This window comes from Fundulus heteroclitus, chromosome 10, assembly GCF_011125445.2.
Source record: "Fundulus heteroclitus isolate FHET01 chromosome 10, MU-UCD_Fhet_4.1, whole genome shotgun sequence".
Taxonomy (NCBI): Eukaryota; Metazoa; Chordata; class Actinopteri; order Cyprinodontiformes; family Fundulidae; genus Fundulus; species Fundulus heteroclitus.
Genome location: NC_046370.1, coordinates 18256732 through 18276414, shown reverse-complemented (window position 1 = coordinate 18276414; position 19683 = coordinate 18256732). Strand labels below are relative to the sequence as shown.

Sequence of the window (19683 nt, the reverse complement as noted above, 5' to 3'; positions counted from 1 at the left end):
GTATTCAATACCTGGACAATGAATTGTCTTCATATTTTTATTTATTTTTTTAATCCTACGTCCTTGAAGAAAAATCAAGATCTCTTCTTCGTCTTTTTTTTCTTTTTTTTTCTTGGCATTTAGTGAAATCTTTGCAATGAGAAGCAAACGAAGCACAGAGAACTAACAGCTTAGTATCATCTTTGCTACAAATGGCCATGAGCTTAAACAGCAGCCGTTCTGTCGTCGGATACTCCGAAACTTGGTGCTGCTGCGCATGGCTACATTGTTTTCAGCTCTGTCAGTTTCTTTGCCTGTAAATACAAAATGTCTCTTCCGCTGTGACGCCAGCAGATGAGTGAGAGGATCACATTGTTTCCCTGCTCTTTCTGGCTCAGAGCCCAGGAAGGCAGAGGTTGGGAAGGGGAGGTCTTGTGTTTGTCTCGCATTCGAAGAATGTGAGACTCCTGCAGCTAAAGGCTCACAGCCTGACGTAGCGCTATTAATAGCTGCCTGCTTATATTTGGCTGTCAGATTTCTGGGGGGGGGCATGCACATGCACTGAGTCCCCCAAGTTAATTTCAAGTCTTTCGGGGGTGTTTGCACATCTACAGACTGAAATTTCTGCAACCTTTTTTCTTTGCTAAGTACCTTAAGTTCAGTCAGATTGAATGGAGAGCATCTGCAAACACCAATCTTCACATCTTGCCACGTGTTCATAATTGGATTTGGTTCTAGACTTTGACTGGGTCATTTTAAGGCATGAGCATTATGCTTCATCTAAAGTTTAGACTCAGTATCTCCGGGTGCATGTTAAGGCTTGTTGTCCTGCTGGAAGATGAACTACTGTAAGCTAAGTCCATCTTCCCATTTATGCAGGTAAACAACTACACAGCATGATGGCACAGGCCTAAAGGTTCTGGTCTTACCTGTTTGCGATGTCCCTCACATCACTTGTCGCTTTCTTTCAAGACGGCTTTCTTCCTGCCAGTCTTTCATAAAGGCAGGATTTGTGTGGCTTTGTTCCTTGGTCTTCATGATGCTGTTTATTCTCTGATGTTCTCTGACAAACTTGTAAGGCCTTTACAGAACAGCTGGATTTTACTCAGAGGTTCCCTCTGAAGACAGTTGGTTGCAGAGGATTTTATTTTAAGATATCAGAGGAGTGGGTCTGAATACAAGTGCAAACGATATGTTTTGATAAAAAAAAAAAAAAAAAAAAAAAAAACACGAATGTATCCTTATCCATTACCTCCGTGTGACACTTCCGCTAGTTACCCTAGTTTTTTTTTTGTTTTCGTCTACTTATAAAATCCCAATAAAATGCATAGAAGCTTCTGAGTGTAACATGATAAAATGTAAACAAAAAAATTGTTAATATGTATGAATACTTGAATGAATACTACAAGAAAATAGGGTTAGGGTTAATACAAATGACAGTTGGTTCAATTATATAGATACAAATTATATAGATACAAATTGTTTACATTATAACCATTATTCCTTATACATTTGGAAATATTCTTCAGAGCTTGTGGTGTAACTAAATGAAAAAAAAACCCCAAAAATGCAAGCTTTCAACTTCTAAACAGTAACCTGCTGTTTCTTATTTGCTGTTGCTACACCGTTTTTAACCACCGTACTGCGGATCAGTTACACCACGGCTGACCGACACTCAGCTTATTGTTGATGAAACGTTGAGCTACTTATCTGAGGCAATAGTTGTTTAACTCCCTGCAGGCCTCTGTAAGGTGATTAGCAAGATCTAAAAAAAGCTATTTCTGTCCGTAAATCTTTTTAATCAGCGCTCGGTGCTGTGAAGTTCTCCTATATTAGGTAAAGTAACATTCGTTGGTTGGATTTTGGACGTTATACAACCAGGGCAAGAGCTATATCCACATTTTTGGTTCAAAGTCAAACTTGTTTTTGACACAGGGTGGACTCCATCAAGGCTCCCTGGTGCTCCTGTTTGTCGTGTTCATGGTCAGGATTACGGCTTTTCCTTAAGGCAGTATATGGTTCATCTCTACTTTTGGGAGACTATTTGGTTCTGCTAGAATCCTAATACCATGAACATCAAAATCCAAGCTGTTCCTCAACATTAAATGACCTAAACTGAGGTAATCTGATTAGGATGCCTGCCTTTGTAGATATTTAGGGTACTTTCCACTGGAACAGACATAGCCACTCACTGGATGGGGCAATTTCGCTCTGGGCTTTGAACTTCTTTAGGAGAATGCACATCAGGTGCACCACAACATGTCTTGTCAGTTTTGTGCTGTGCTGAAGTGGCCCAAAGCAGAAAAGAAACATTCATCGGCTGGACACTGCTGATGTAGGGTATTCAACAAGAAATTAATAGAGGTGTATTTTCTGATGCTGTGCGACCCAGAAAGACAATCAGAGTGTTTCCTAACCAGAGACCATGGGTAGAGACAGCACAGTGCGGTCCCTGCTGAAGGGCCAGGCTGCAGCTTTCAGACTACGAGACAGGCTGGCCTATAGAAAGGATAGAAATGGGTTGGAAAAAGGCATCCAGAAGGCAAAGCACAGTGCAGCAGCGCATTGAGGACCACTTCAGCAGCAATAACAGACACAAAATGTGGAGAGGCATCAGGACCATCACAAACTATAAGCACAGTGACCAGCAGCTCAACAATGATCTAGCTCTCCCTGACAACTTAATCTGCTTCTTTGCACGTTTCCACTCTCAAAGCAGCAGGGAATCTGAACATCTTCCTCAGCCAGAGGTGCAGCATCAGCCCCTCGTCCTGCAGCTGCACCAAGTGACCTTAAAGAAGGTCAGTATCAACAAGGCTGCAGGTCCAGACATGGTGTCAGGTTGGACGATAAAATCATGTGCTGACCAACTAGCAGTTTTTTTTTCTGGACATCTTTAACTCTCCCTCCAGCTCTCCATGGTCCCTATGTTAGGATGTTATTTGTGGTCTTCAGCTCAGCTTTTAACAGCATGTTCCCAGACATGTCGGCATCAGTGACTTCCTCACCAACAGGCCCAGGTTTTGAGGATTGGGAAAGGCATGTCTGCCCCACTGATCCATAACACTGGAATTCCGAAGGATTGTGTCCTCAGCCCTGCTCTCTTCATCCACGACTGCTCTGCTATCTACCCCACAAACATGGTTGTGAAGTTATGAGACCCACCACCACTGTGGCGGGTCTCATATCCAACAAGGATGGGACCCACTACAGAGAGAAGGTCCGCTATTTGATACAGGGGTGCTTCAACAACCTCATCCTGAACATCACACCAACTAAGACCAAGGCGGTCATAGTTGACTACAGGAGGTCTGAGAAGACTGGACACACTCCCCTCTGCATACAGGGGGAGGTGGTGGAACTTGTGGGCAGCATAAGGTTCCTGGGCACACATCTCCTCTGACTTTTCCTGGACTGTGAACATCTCCCACCTAGTGAAGAAGGCCCAACAACGGGTCTTCTTCTTTAGGAAATTGAAACGGACTGGACTTTCCGCTAAGCTGTTTAAAAACTTTTACAGAGCTACAATTGAAAGCATGCTGTGTCTCAGTGTGACAGTGTTGTACGGCAGCTGCACAGTGGAGGAGAGGAAGGATTTAGCACGGGTGGTGGGGACAGCTCAGGGAATTGTGGGATGCCATCTAAAAGATCTGGACACGATTTATGCTGCACAAGTCCAGAAAAGGGCCATTACCACTGATCCCACCCATGGGTAATGCACCATTTGACCCACTTCCATCAGGTAAATGGTTCAGAAACATTAAATCAAAAACTATTAAACTCAAAAACATCTTCTTCTCAAAATAAAAATACAATACTGGTAATACTTATCTGCAGACTTTAATTTCTCTGGGAATGTCTGCTTAGACATCCAATGCAGATTGCGTAGTTCTGTAAACTTAACATTTAAAAATATTTTTTAATAAGTACATCATCAAGTGACAGTTGGGTGATTAATTAATGCAACAACAGTCATTTGTATCGTTCGCAAAGGGACTGTTATTGGACTTTTTGGACTCAAATATGAGTCTTATCAGATCCTAATGACTATTTGCAAGGTCAGTGCAATCAGCTTTTTTTTACAATATAGATTCTACATTCTTAAATATATATTTAGGTATAGATATAGCTGTATAGATAGCCGGTTTCTATGTATAACAGGCTTGTGCTAATCTATGTTGGGTACTTGATCGGGCTTCGTGACCATATTTAGAGCAGCCGCTTCTGGAACGATGACCCACACAAACATGACACTGACTGTGAAATAAGCCTCACCTGACCTTCTCACCGGACCTTTCATTCATCAGCAAAAACAGGTGGGCAGTGGGTGATACGAAGACAGCAAGTCAAACGTAACACTCCACTTACAACTGGGTTGTCATAGAAGGATTTTGATGCATAAAGATTTTATTTGTACAATTAAATGGCCTTGAAGTGCCAATTTTAACCCACGACAGGAGAATCTTTTTGTAGTTCTTGATTGCCTTGAATTTTGTCTCATTTGGTTGTTTTCTTATCTTTACTATATAGTAAACACTTAATGATTATTTTATGTGTAGAAGATTTAAACCTCAATCGTTCAAGCAGCAATAAAGGTTCTGTATTCAGTTGTTTAAAGTGGTGCCTTACTGAAATCAGCTGCTAATTATTAAAAGCCTACATTTTCTAAAGTAGTGCAAATACTTTTAAAAAAATATCTTAACTGTAATCTACTGGCAAAGCTGATTAGGCTAGCTTTTTAATCAATTTCCTTTCTATGATGATGAACAATTGTTACAAGGTTTTTCAAGAAAAATATTTTTTATGCATAAATAAGAAGAGATGTGCCTAGAAATTGGCCAGAGCTCAGAATTGACCAATTTAGCCTTAATCGGCTCTGATGGGTGATCTGATCTGCCCTTCTTCAATAAATCCTTAAAAACTAAGAATTTCCAATTTCTTGCCTACAAAATAAAGCCATTTTTTACTGATTTTTATTTCTACATCAGCCACACATCAAAGAAAACCCACCATTAGCCAAGAGACATCTGATTGGTGCATCTGTATCACAAATCTAGTCTAATTTGTGTGCCATGGAAAAATCTGTTGTGAAAACTAAAGTTTAATTATCAGATTATTAAAAAGTACTTCGATTTAAGGCAATTCAATCTTTTTTTTTGGGGGGGGGGGGATTTTCAGATTTTGTTTATTATTTATATCTTATAATTTTGTCTTTGCTGGAAAATCAAAACCCATCTCAACTGCTTTATCCAAGTCCTTTTAAAATGTCTCTGAAGGAACTCTTAGATTAGGCAAAGCAACGTTTTACTCCACTCCAATGACATTCCAAGACTCTGATGTATAAATGCTCTTATAATGCTGAAGCTTTAGCCTCAAAGCAGAAAAGGTCCTGTAAACACATGTCAAACATCTCTTACATGAATATTTTTTGCTATTTTAGAATACAATAAGCTTTTGAATGATCCAGATAGTGTTTTTGTTCATTGGAATAACAATATATTTGAAACCATGAGTATTAAAGCAGCTCTGCTGAGCTAAATTGTTTATATTCATCACTCTCTCTGTGGTTTAAAAGGATGTAGTAAAAGTAACCATTTTTCTTATTGATCAACCGGTGACAGCATCAGGTGTTTCCCAAAGCCTGTAGCTGATTGGTTGATCAGCTTCTTGTGACGATACCACACCAGGAAGATCCAGGTCCAAATGAGTTGCTGAGTTTTGAGACTCAAAGCGAGGGGCGACAGGAATGGTACGACAGAGACACAATGAATAGATCCAGGCGAGTCAGAACTGAGTCCTGGTCACTATTTGGCATTTGGTTGCAATCAGCCTGTGCGTGTGCATCGCTCATCTTGTTGCTTTTGTCTGAGTTTGTGTGCTGTTCCTGCAAACTTTCAGTTTTATTTTTTTTCTTACTCCACACCAGGAAGGAATTTATCCTTCTAGACCTATACTTCAAACATGTCACTCGGTTCTAAATCAAAGATGAGACGCCTTTGATCATCTCTGAAGCTGGTTCAAGGGAGGGCCCGGTTTTTTTTTTTGCTTTTTATGTCCCAAAACAATAAATGTAAATAGTTATCAGTTTAAACAGTATTTTGAACTTTCATGTGTAATTTATAAAGCATTTCCCTCCTTCCCCTACAGCACTAGTCAGTAGGTATCATGTAAGGATTGTTGCGTTATCGTGTTTATTTTTCTGTTCCTTTTACATAAATGTATTATTAGGAAATACAAAGTACCTTAATTGATTAATAGTAAATGTTTTTCTTGATTAAGTGCACATATTTTGATTTGTGAAGTAAATGTTAATACTATGAAATGCGGATCCTCCCTAGTTCTTTAAACATATTATAAAATAAATTGTGAGAACAACTGAGACCTGTTATTTGCATTGTTATAGATAACTATAGCACATCCTATCTCATATCGTACATGAAACACAACACAAACCGTTTTAGACATGGAGAGAAGTTTTATTTATAAAAGGAATATTTTACTTAATACATAACAGGGCAGTCGAAATGAAATTTGCTTTTGTTAATGAAGAAGAGAACTGGGTGAGAGGTTATGTTATGGGATCATGTTTATCTGGGTCCAGCAGGCCATCAGCATCTGATCTAAAAACAACCGTGCGCCAAGCTGTTTACCCCAACACGAGCCGGCAGATCTACGGACGTCAAGAAGTGGAAAGAATCCAGTGGTGTCATCCTTATCACATGGAAACAAAAGCCTCTGATTAGCTCGCTGCAGCAACAGGAATGACTGCCAGAGCACATTGTGTCCAACATCTCGTCTGCATGTTTATGTTTAGGGTCATTCTGAGAGTTCACTTGTGCATCATGTGCAGAGGCTGTGCAGTGTTCAGAGTTGGGTCATTTGCAACATGAAAAAGTGAGAAAAAGAAAAATGTTGGTTACATGATGAAGCAGTTGTGTCCTTCATTCACCCTAACATGGATATTTTATCATAATCCTGTGATCAGATCGGTTTATTTCTATGCCTGGGAAAATATATCACATCCTGTTCTGATCCTGCTGGAAGATTAACCTTTGCCCTAGTCTCCAGCCTTTTGAGGTCTCTAGTAGGTTTACTCCATACTTTTGACCAGAGCATCTTCTTCCACATGTTTGCTGTATCTCCATATGACTTGCGGTGAACTGCAAACATGACTTTTTGTGGCTTTCTTTCCATAATGGTCTTCTCCTTTCCACCCCTTAATTACTAGTACGGTATATATTTTCAATAGAATCTCCCACCTGAGTTATGGACCCCTGAAGCTCCCACGAAGCTACCATGGGCTTTTTGGCCGTTTCTCTGATTAATGCTCTCCTTGACCAGCCTGTAAGTTCAAGTTGTTGGCCATATTTTGGTACAATTGTGTCAGGCTCTTTTCATGTTCACCTGCTGGATTAAACAGTCCTCTGTGAGATGTTCAAAGCCGCTTCAAGCTTCTGCACATATCTGTCCCTTAGTCTTCATCATGATGCTGTTCTCTAACAAACCTCTGAGACCTGAGGAATAGATCTAGGTCTAGAATAGCTGGATTTTTGCTGAGGTTAGATTACTCAGAGGTGAACTATATTTACTCTTCAAGTAACCTTGGTTGCACAGAATTTTGTCTATGGGGATCAGAGTAAAAGTAAACAAGGAACATGCCACACAATTTATACATTTTTTGAAAATCATTTATTGCTTTTGTTGCATTTTATAGAGATCCACAACTTTCATTTGGTCCATCACATAAAATCCCAGTAAAATATATTAAAGCTTGTGGCTGGAACATGGCAAAATAATGTGTTCAAAGAGTCTGAAACCTAGGGCATTTTACAAGTGAAGAAATACAAAAACAGTTGACAAAAGTCTTCTTGTGCTCATTAATAACATCCCCTTTTTAAATAGTTGTCTAAAAGTGGAAAGGTGTTTAATTTAAACATTGCATTATTGGTGACTTCGGTAGTTTTGGCAAAGTTTCAGCAAAGAGCTTCCATATATAATATACAGAAATGGGTCTTTTTTTGGATGCTCAAATACTGGACATACATTAGAAATAAATAAATAAATCTTTATTTGTCATTGCAATTGTACATTCCAATTAAATTTGTCTTCTACATTTAGCCCGTTCCTTAGGGAGCAGTGGGCAGCTATTACAGCGCCCAGGGAGCAATCTGGGGCTAAGGGCCTTGCTCAGGGACCCACAGTGGCAGTCTGCGGGGATCAAACTGGGTACTTGCAACCTTCTCAGAGTGCAAGCACAATGCTCTAACTACAAAGCCACCACCCCACAGGTAAGATTGTTTCTTTTTTATGTTTATTTTGAGTCAGTTGTTTTATTGCAGTGTGAGAATATGAGTTACCTGTGAACTGCTGGTACTGAAGGATCTTATAAATGGGCCTGATTTTCATCTCATAGTGATTAGAAGACTTTGTTGTATCTAGATTTGAACTGTATCCCAGTTATATGGCTAGTAAACAAAAGAAAATGAAAGGAAAATGGAAGATGTGCTCTGTTGACAAAATAGAAACATAACCAAAAATGCTTTATCATGAAGTATAATGTGATAACAGTATCAAAAGCCTTGCACGTAATAAATGCTGTTCAGTAACATCCGACAGCAATCCCAATTATGTAAACTTTACTGCTCAAGGTTAAAGATGGAAAATCAGATTGTTTACGTCAAAAGGAAAACATGGCAACAGCTCCAACACAACAAATAATGATTGTAAACTACAGTAAGGCGATAAACAACAATGTCTGAGCTCAGTGTGTTTGCCTCAACCCTCATTAACATTTAATGATGAAACATTCTTGAGTGTTTTGATGAAGATCTTGTTTGTTCTACCAGAAATGTGGGATTATTAAATAGATGTATCGTAATTCTTTGCACTTAGTTTTGAAACCTCACTTAAAATAGAGCAAGTATTTACATTTCTATGCAAGTAAGTCATACTTGTAAATTGGATTAGTGAACGCTCCTTCTCTCTAAATCTAGTTCGTCTGCTGCCCTCTAGTGGTCTGATTAGTGAAGAACATAATCTTTTCAGTCATGATGTTTTGTCCCCCTACTTCAGTGTAAAAATGAGAATCTACTTGCATGGGTCTCCACTAGAACTAACTAAAATGCATGCATTTTTATCTTTATTTCTCACTTCTGTCTCAAAGTACATAGAGACAGTCCACAGTGTTGTACACACATACACAAGCAAAAGATAAATTATTATTTTTGATAATGTTTCATTTTTCATCAAATAAAACCAGTCAACACAAATTTCATGTCATTATTTTCAAGTTTTCTGTGTAAATGGCCCCTACCTACGGGTGGGAAAAGTTATATGATCTTTATTTAGCTTTTTATTTTGTTTATATTTTAATTCAATCAGTGTTTAATCCAATAATTAACCATTGGCATACACCCGCTTCCATTCCGTCTGTCCTAAATCAGAACGGATTATTATCCTGCAGAAAGACCCAATACTAATGTTCAGTTTTCTGGTTTATACTTGATTCTGGTTTAAAATGTCCGGGTGTGTACTGCAAGGATCCCAGTTCCAGATCCACACAGAGTGTTTGTCGCTGAAAGGTTAGTTTCTGTCTTTTAAGACCACATTACACAGTTCCGTGTATAACTTCTTGCAAACGTTTTTTCACGTGTATCTTCTGATGGTTGTTATGTAGACTATGTCACCGTAAAATGTCCATCTTTGCTGTATTTCTCGAATAGTGAGCTTTGCAGGTTTTTATTTAGATTTTTTTGCTTCACCATCCTCCTTACTGTGAATAGTGGCACTGTGAACTGTGATTCTCGTCCAGCCTTGTTTGTAATTGTCCCTTTTTAATGGTTTTAATGACTTCTCTGGGCTGCGTGGTGACATAGTTGGCTGCACGGTTGCCTGGCAGCAAGTAAGGTCCTGGGTTGTTTCTGCATGGAGTTTGCATGTTCCCCTATGTGTAGGTTCTTTTCTGGCTTTCTATCACTGTCCAAAAAACACGATTGGTGGGTTAATTGCCCTTATAGGTATATCAGTGTGTGTGCATGGTTGTTTTTCATGTGTCTCGCTGTGGCCCTGTGATGGATTCTCTCCTCATCTGTGACCCTGCAGGGATAAGCGGGTATAGACAATGGATGGTTAGATAAATTATTGCTCAAACTATAGTTGGCCAATTTTAGCTATTTTCTGGTCACCTGGCACACCATGTTCACAAAGCTTTCTATAACCCGCTTTGCTTTAGCGTATTCTAGCCTGCATTGCCTTAAAGTCAACTTGCACATGTTTTACACTAGGTGGCACACTAAAACCACCATGAGCCTGGTGGCTTTGCTTTGAAACGAGAAGCCACAATCAGACATTAAAACATCAGCTTTATACGATTAATAAACCCTGGACTGGTTCGGGTTTAGGAAAACGTCGCCATACACACATTTATTTCCTATTCACAACCCTTTGAGACAGCTCCACTTTTTCCCTTTTATGGTAACCGAGCACAACATAAAATAAAAAATAATGATGTGGTTTTCCTTCTGTTTTTTTTTTTTTTTTTTTTTTTTTTTTTGCAGGCTTCGTCATCGCCTCGAAGCAGTGGTCTTTGGGAATACTTGCGACGCCTCCAGGCTTACACAATGCCCAGTCTTCCTAGCCTCGTGAGACCATCCTGATCTCGCGAGGTTTCAAGGTTTCACTCGCAGATCAGTCTGGATACCCTCCGTTGAAGAAAATTTGGAGCCGTTCACCAAACGAACGTCCAATCAGCGTTGGCTTTGAGGCGGGTTGAGGTGTGACGCAACGGGAAGCGCGTCAGTTCAGTCTAAAGAACATGGCGGCTTCAGCCGATGAAACTAGCGTTAGCGCGGCTATCGAGCAAGTTTTATCGGAATTACAGAGTATTTCTCTGCTGAGCTAACGAGCCTTTACTTGCAGCAGCAAGAGTAGCTTGGCTTGTGGTTGTGTTTTCGTCGTCGCTCGTAACAGAGCGACGACGAATCTGATTGGTTTATTTGGCCCGTCTATCACCAACATAGGCCAATCAGCTGACCAGTATTTTCGCCCCTTCCCAAAATTACTTCAACGGAAGGTTTCCAGATGGATATGCGGAGCAAATCTATCTGGCGGAGTCAGGTAACAGTCTTCCCCGAGTCTGCCCAAAAACACCGCCGCGTTTATGATGGGACGCTGCAATCCCATTGGCGGAGGGGCGGGGCGGGTGGCAGGAGGACACAGACATATAAAGCAATAGACGCAACCAGTTCGCAGACCACCTCGGTCCAATCGTCTGCCATATTGAAAGTGGCAAATTGGCCCTGGAAACTAGTACAAGTCTGGCTGCCAACTGAGAAACGCTCACATCGATGTTCAAGTGATTTTGATCAGTTGTTTTTTTCTATAACATTATATATTTTCAGTTTAGTACCAATGATGCTGACAATCCAAACAATAAATGAACATTATATGCAAGTGACGTGGCTGTGGGCTATTTCTCTTTTGATTGAACGACACTTAGAATAGAACTATCCATTATTGTCCTACAGAGAAGAAATTCAGGTGTATAGTGGGCTCCATCTCCTGGGCATTCTTCATGTCATGTTGCCACACAAACTGAAACTGCAATGGATTGTCTAAGAGCTTGCTACATTTCAATTACGAAATAATGCCAACAAGCTTGAAGATGTATTTTGTATTGTAAAAAAAATGTCCTCACACAATGTCAGTGTGCGTTGTTGAGTAATGCCAGAATTAAAGGCTGTCCGAAATTGGCACTGCCGTCCGAAACGCCTTTCCTACACACGATAGTGTTCTTACTGTTGACCTCATGAAAGGTCAAGGAACAGGAGCTAGGAGCTTTAATTAGATGTATTTGGATGGAGCCACTGCCCAAGAGTGATATCTCCCTCCACCTGTCTCCCTGTACTGGGGTGCAGGAGCATCCCAGGACACCGCTGGTCTCACTGTATTTTATCTAGTCAGATGAAGCCCTGTTCCAAATTTTCGGTGGAATAGTTTGAATTTTATTTATCTTGGTCCCCTTTTCTTTAGTGTCTAAATGATGGAATTGTAAAAGGGGTGTGCAAATCCCTTACACCCTCCCAACAGAGCGCACATTACCACATTTTTTAAGTCAATGGAACAGAACAGTCTGGCACGGCTTCCCCTCGTGTGCCTGTCACAATATGGCGGCCGCGTTGACGTGCGACGCTCGTGCCGCGTCTGCTCTCTAAGGTCTGCGCAGCACGAAGGGAAGCTGAGGGCGAAAACGGCCGAAGCTTACGCACGCTTTGACTGAACGACTTCAGGGAAGAGCAGGGAACTTTGTATGGACATGAGGATTTTCTTCTTGCGGAGAAACCGAGCTGTTAAAGGAGAACAACGTCTTGTGCTCAGACGGAGAGGCTTTTAAATAGATGCTCGAGCTTATTTAATCCCGAGAGGATCTATAGTTTGACTTGCCAAACAAATCAAAATGCGAAGCGCTCTCTGAGAAGACGGAGCTCGGGGAAGACCACCAATGCTCACCTATTTCCAGGCACTTTAAAACAAGTTCTTTTGTTACGTCTCTTGTTCTCTCGTCGGTGAAAACAACACTGCAACAGAATGGCAGAACACGAAAGCTTGGAGTTTGGGAAGGCAGACTTTGTGCTTTTAGACAACGTGTCAATGGAGGAATTCATGGCCAACTTAAAACTCAGGTAAGCGGTCTCTCACCTTTCTGAAGCCGCTGCGCTGACGAAAGAGGACTGGCACTTAAAAAATTTCAGTTTAATTATTTTCCAGGCAGAAATTGATTTTAAAAAGGAGGGCGTCAACAGGTGCTTTAAAAAGTTTACATCCATACCAGTGTGTGCAACTCTATACAGTTGTTCACCGTTGTTTTACATTAACTTTTAGTTACATTTTTTGATGGTTATACATTTTCTTAGTTGTATTTGTTGTGTACATTTTGCAGCAATAGCTCGTATTCGCTTTCAGACCGAACAGGTGGACTCCCTTTTTTTGAAAAATGTGCGACTCCACCCAAGCTATTCATCCAGGCTCTCTCTCTCTGTCAGCTGGGTAGCGCAGCATGACGTCAGGGCGTGCTCCTTTAACGAACAGGTAACTTTACGCGGCTCAGGCGCGGATAGTGGCTCCTCTTCCTCACCTCTGCCATCTGTGATGAAAGTGCAAACTGATCCCCAGCCTCGGTTGGAGCTTTTAGTGTCTAATTCAGCAGCACTGGACCGAGAGGGTCTTTGTTACGCTTCTCGTTGGAAGACTTGAAGTTCTCTATTAATAGGCGTTTGTTTACATGCGTTTTGTGACTGCCGAATACCCAAAACGGCTCAGGGAAACTGAATGAGTTATTTATTTATTGGGGGGATTCGTTCAGTTTTTTAAGAATAATTCCACAGCAGCATCCACAATCGTAACACTGGTTTGAAATATGATTCTGATCAAGAGGGTTAAAACATCATGATGTTCCTCTTAAATAATAACCCGATATTGTTCAAGCACATTAGCCAACCAAAACATCATGTATTAGTAGTCGTTTGGCTATTTACCTACCTATCATAAGATACAGAGTCCCTGGAAGGATATTAAATAATTATTATTTATTGTATTTTCTTTACTTTCTTCTATGGACCAGATACTTTCTCATGCACACCAGATTGCTAATTTGTGTACAGGAACGGAACGATATGTCAATGGATTAAGAAAATGTAGAAATGAACGAACTAATCTTGTCCTCCTTCTTCTTCTGGGTAACAGTACTGGGTATATTTTTGCGTTTTCAAAATGTTTCAGAGGTCTGCGGCCGGCTGATGTCCAGTGGCGGCTCTACATTCAATTACTCCCCGGGTGAAAACCCCTTCTACAAACCCCCCCCCCCCCCCTCGCCCGCAATAAATAAATATTTTTCAATTTACTAAACAAGCAGCTTATCACATATATATCATATATATCAAAGTAAATATTTAGTATAGGTATACATTCAAATATAAGCTAGACCTGAAGTTAATCAACCTTTTCAGCCTGTTAGCTAGATGTCAAAAGGCCTTGGTTTGGACAGCAATCCTTGGAGGTTTTATATGATTCAATGGAAACACTCTGTTTTAGGTCGTTCCTCCTCCTCCTTCTCCATCATCACCCTTTCCTACTTCTGTTCCTCCTCATCACTCCTATCACTATTATTCTGACCCTCTGCATCAACTCCATGACCTCGACTGAAACTGGCCTCAAATAGTTGATGTCGAACCACAGGAAAACAGGATGTCGCCTGTAGTTGATAAAATATTATCCTTTGAACACAAACGCCCCAGTAATGTCTCGTTCTTCCTGGTGCCAGTATGGATCGACATTCATTTTAATCGATAAAACAGAGTAATTATTTATACACATATAGTGTAACCTTAAATGTTCTGTGTGCCCTGAACACATCCTAAACACACCTATACCAAGGATGGGATGATATCATGTAGGGGGTGTTTGCTAACCAGGTGTCATGCTGCTCGGTCATTTACTGGCCTGGCTGTCTTCGGTCCCACAGCTTAAAAAACGGTAAAAAGACGTAACTGGGTAATTTTTACACAGGCTGCATCCTGCAGACATTTTCTGTACTCCACTAATTTCTTTCCCCTTTTTTTCCAGCATCTTTGCTACTTTAACTCACTCTAGTCTCTCTCTTGCTATTTGTATCTCGCATAATATCAGATTGACTCAGCCTGATGTTGTACTGCGTCACCTGTGGCCGCAGGGCGGCTTTGTGCCTGCGTATCACCGCGGCTGTGTTTTATTATCGGGTAGAAAGAGGGAAAAAGGGGGAAAAAACCCCAGAAAACAGTTTGACCACCGACTGGTGGCAGATTATATATATATATATATATATATATATATATATATATATATATATATATATATATATATATATATATATAATATAAAAAAACTGGTCATGCCGCCCCCTATGTGTCATTGAAAAAAGTGTCTGCTGCCTGGTTTGCCCGTGCCAAAAACCGCTACTGCTGACATCTTTAGTCAGTGAAAATGGTGCACGAGAAAGTATGTGGCACACGTGAAATTTTTTTTTTATTTTTCATTCAATGTCCTTTTAGGGGCTCCATAATAATCATTATGGTCTTAATGCAAAACAGAAAGACTGATGCATCTATTTTTTATTTTAAGGTTGGATCTTAAGCCTTAAGTTAATATTCCCATTTTTGAAGTGAAGCTAAAGGCATAGTTGAGTTTAAAGTGAGGGGAGAAGTTTAGACCTAGATTAATAAGATAGGTCCTCACAAAAAGGCCCTTTTTCATTAGTACCAAGTCAGCCTGGCTCTCCTCGGTTATGGGTTTACCATTAGTAACAGTTCCATGGTACCCGCCGCATTGTTGGTACGTTTTTGGCTGGGGTTCCAAGCTATCAATGCCTAACGCAACTGAAGACTGCTGGTTACTATTTGGGTAGGGGCTGGTGTCACTAGTTGCGTCACTTGAACGGCTTCCTTACAAGACTCAAACTAGCCACTGTGCGTATTCTGAGCTTTAAAGAAAATAGAAGCAAATAGAAAACAATGCTGACGACAGGCAAAAACCTTGCGTATATGTGCTACAGCTAAACTCCATCTTTGCTGCCTACACACACACTTACATTGAACGTATTCAAAGTTTGCCCCTGAAAAACGGTGTAAAATGTAATAGAGGGTTGTTAAATGATGCATGGATCAGTTGTGTTCCTGTTACATTCATCACGTTAAAAACGTTTTTGTTCCATTTCGAAATGTGAGCTCAACATGGTATGCGTAACATCAAAGATGTGAAAACAATTCAAGAAAGGTTTGCTCTGTTTTTACTTCTGCACCAGCATGACTCCCGATTCGCTCCAAAAGATAGCAAAAGATTAGCATAAAAACAAAATAGAATAAGCATTTTATCTCCAGATCTCTGTGGTGACAAGTGTACATTTCAGAACATGTCCTGCAGGTGATTCAGTGCATCCTTAGGCACTAGGTCTTCCCACTGGTTCATATTTCGAATTGGTAATTTATATTTTGTTATTTTTGTTTACTTTTTATTATTTCTGCAAATAATTATTCTGTCATTTGCTTTCTCTTTGAAGGGCCCTTGGGTGTTTTTTGAAAGGTGCTTCCAAATTAAATGTATAATTTACTATTAAATGTTCAAGTTGATGAACAGGCAAATATGATTGGCTTAGAAACTTGCAAGGAGAAAATCTCCGCCATCTAAAGAATATGACAGCACAGCTTAGGTTTGCGGAGTTGCATCCGAATAAACCACCATTGTTCTGGAACAATGTCCTTTGTACAGATGAACCCAAAGTAGAAATGTTGGCCCCTAATGGATAGTGCCTTGTTTGGGGAGAACCAAAATGCGGCATATTGCCACAAAGCTCCTACCAACTGTGAATCATGGTGGTGGAGGAGTGATGGGTTGGCCTTGTTTTGCAGCCATAGGACTTGAGCACCTGGCAGTGTAAGTCAACCATGAACTTTTAGAGAATTAGCATTCTAGCATAAAATACAAGGCAGTCTGTTTGAAAGCAAAAGCATGGTCCAAACAGAACATGGGCGCAAATCTACCAAAGAATGTCGGGGAAAAAGAAAAGAATCAAGATTCTGCAAAGACCCCAGTCAATGTCCAGACGCTAAACTCGTTTAAAATGTTGCTGTACTGTGATTTTAAGAGGGCTGTCAGAAATGTTTGTTTTTTTGCGAACCTCAAAGAACTAAAACACAAGAAGGACGGGTGCAAAACTTCTCCACACCAATGGAAGACCGATGAAGTCATACTGAAGATAACATCACGTTATTGCTGCTAAAGGTGACGGTGCAAGTGTCTGAACGTCACGATTGTTAGCACATTGCTATTGAGTTATGGCCGACTGCGCCTTAGCATGTTGTTCATCTGAGGTTAAAGCTGTCTAACACGTAGGTCTTTATAATGGATTATTTCTTTCTAAATAAATCGTATACTGTATACATACAAATTCTTAGAATTAAAGCAAGGGTTATTTACTTTGACCCACATTTATTGTGGGTTTGTCTTTAAATAAAGTGATCAGCGGTATAAAACTCAAGCAAGTGTTTTATTCAGTGATTATTTTTTTTCTCTCTCTTCCTTATTTGAAGCAGTGAAACTAAAGAATTCTTCAGTAAAGAGTGCCAGGTATACAAGTGAATGTGTTTTTCTAGAGCAGACAGACCTCCTGGTTGACGGTGGTTTTACTGCCATGCTTTTTAAATTAGATCAGCGTCCGTGGTGTGAACGGTAGCTTCAGCAGTCGGGCTGTAAGACCCGAGAGAGCTACCAGACGGCACCAGGCATCATTTTTCCAACCCCTCTCCCGTTTTCTGTCTGTTTGTTTTCCCCTCCAGCCAGACGGCTCGGTCCGGAGGTGGCGTGTGCAGATTGTTATTTGTAGAGGGTGTGACCGGGACCCAGGAGCGCTTCCTTTTTGCTCTCTCCCACCCCCCCTTTTAGCCCTCCACATGTGTGTGTGCGTTCATGCAGGCAAGTGCGAGTGTGCGTGTCTGAGTGCAAGCGGACCACTTAAGCGTCGGATCCAGAGGGCATCTAATGTTCTCCGTTTGGGTCGCTGCAGTTACGTAAAACATGTTGGTCTGGAGCACATCTGCTCTGTGTATCTCAGCCTCAAAGGAGCTGCTGCTGCACAACCAACTTCAGCTCTCCCAGCAAAATAGTTTACGTAAAACATATCTCCTACAATTTTAAGGTTTTCTTTGAAGTTGGCAAGCATTCATGCTGGGTTCCCCCCCCCCCCCCCCCTTTCATTATAGGGGATTTCTACTGTTGTTAAAGCGCTGCTATGTCGGGTAGTTAATCACATTCCCTTGTGGCAGCAATTAAGCCCTGATTTGGGGGGAAAAAAAGTACTCCTGGTGAGACATCGTTGTTTAAGCTGACATTCGGTTGGTTTGACTGGAAGTTGACCTCTGCAGGCTGTTCTGGTATTCTCAAAATAGAGCCCAATCAGATGCCCAGTCCTTTTGTAGAGATGCCAAGATAAAAGTTCACATTCTTGTGGGGTCTTGGGAAGTTTCAGGAGATACAGTGCCTTGCTAAAGTGTTCACAAGACTTGTTTTCTTCCCATTTTGACATAATGTAACTTGAGCCATTTCACAAAGAAGAAACGGGCAAAGATCTCAGTCCCTAGATTTACAAAGCTGGTAGACGCATATCAGAAAAAAGCCTTGCAGCTAAACTTGCTGCAAAAGATAGTTCAACAAAGTACTGACGCAGTGGGGTTGAATACAAGCGCACAACACATTTATTTTTATTTTTATTCGTCATAATTTATAAAACTATAATTTTGTTTCCACCTCACAACGATGGACTTTTTTGTGTATCACATATAATCTGAATAAAATGAAACGAATAAAACGACTTTTCTTATTTTTTTTTAATACCGACATTTGGGCAAAATTATGTCCATTATTTTTTGTAAATTTCAGTATCAGTAACTTTTTTTGTTTATCACCCAGGCCTAGTTTGTAGTTGTGATGTGACAAATTGCAGAATCGTTCAAGGTATATGAATAGTTTTTGCTGGGCAAAGTAAGAGTTGCCATCCAAATATAAATGCTTATGCCAAAGACCTGGGTTTTATGCTTAGAAAGACACACAGAGGCAACCTAACTCTCACATAAAATCAGCATTTCTAATACTGATCCTACTCATTGAAAGTACTACAGTATTTTAAAAAATGATGTGCAAACAAAACTTTTTTTTATTAAAAGGTTGGGGGGAAGAAAACCTGTGTCACTCAAAGTAGAAAAGTGATTAAATAAAGCAAAAACTAAATAACAGCATGGCAGCATGTAAACGTTCTCAGCGTCCTGGAGATCTGACATCCTGTCCCACATCTGAAATGTCTTTATAAGGCAGCATTGTTTAGTCTGATTCCTGCAGCCCAGTGGGAAAAAAAAAAAAAAAAAGGCTGCATGTTTCGCTTAAATTAATATGGGAGGGGTTTTCTGTTTCCAAACTAACAGGCTTTCCAAGACTTCATATTTATTATTTGCTAAAAATGTAAAAACATGCTAAACTAGAGCTTTTGCTGTTTTCTTTTAGATGTCTGTAATAAAGCTCCCGATGGGTAGGGAGCAATGTTCATGTCCTCTGCTTCAAAGCTAGAGTAATACACAAACAGTCTAAATTCCACTAATGTGGTTTCAGCTCTGCTTGTTAAATTGTTTTCAACCTCGGGTTATAAATTCGTTGCTCTATAAACTCTGAAGGCTGTGTTATTTCTCCCCGGTGGGTGACTGCAAAGGCTGTTTTCTTCAGGCTTCGAATGTAACCGCTGAATTACTCCGAGTGATTTGACCCTTGGACCCATCCACGAGGAGTTAAAGAGGACTTTGACCGGGGAGCCTCGGTGATACAGAGCAGAGCAGGAAAGCTGGCATTTCCCTGCCCTTGGCTCTCGACGCTTCATTGTTTCCTGTGGCCTCCCCGACTTGCTCAGCAAGTCGTTTGTACAGTTTGGCGCGCGTGCGATTCAACGCTGCGAAGGATTTTACTGCTCAGATGATTTGAATAAATCACAGTTCTGACCTAACCAAATTAAGGTTAGCTGTTTCTAGGAATTCCTGGATTTAACTTTAAAATTACCTGACAAATTGTCTTGCTGCGGGTTTTAAAAGGGCAGCGGTTCTCATTGTCACTCTGCGGGTAAAGTGGAAGACGTGTAGT

At 40.5% G+C, this 19683-nt stretch overlaps 1 protein-coding gene across 1 annotated transcript in view; it reads left to right on the top strand.

The window, feature by feature from the left end:
• The first annotated feature begins 12212 nt into the window (after nt 1-12212).
• myo1d (myosin 1D) overlaps nt 12213-19683 on the top strand; it is a 119506-nt gene continuing 112035 nt past the window's right edge. The window contains exon 1 of the mRNA XM_036142166.1: nt 12213-12659. Within this exon, the coding sequence (XP_035998059.1) occupies nt 12565-12659 (95 nt within the window). The 5' untranslated portion in view covers nt 12213-12564. The remainder of the gene's footprint in view (nt 12660-19683) is intronic.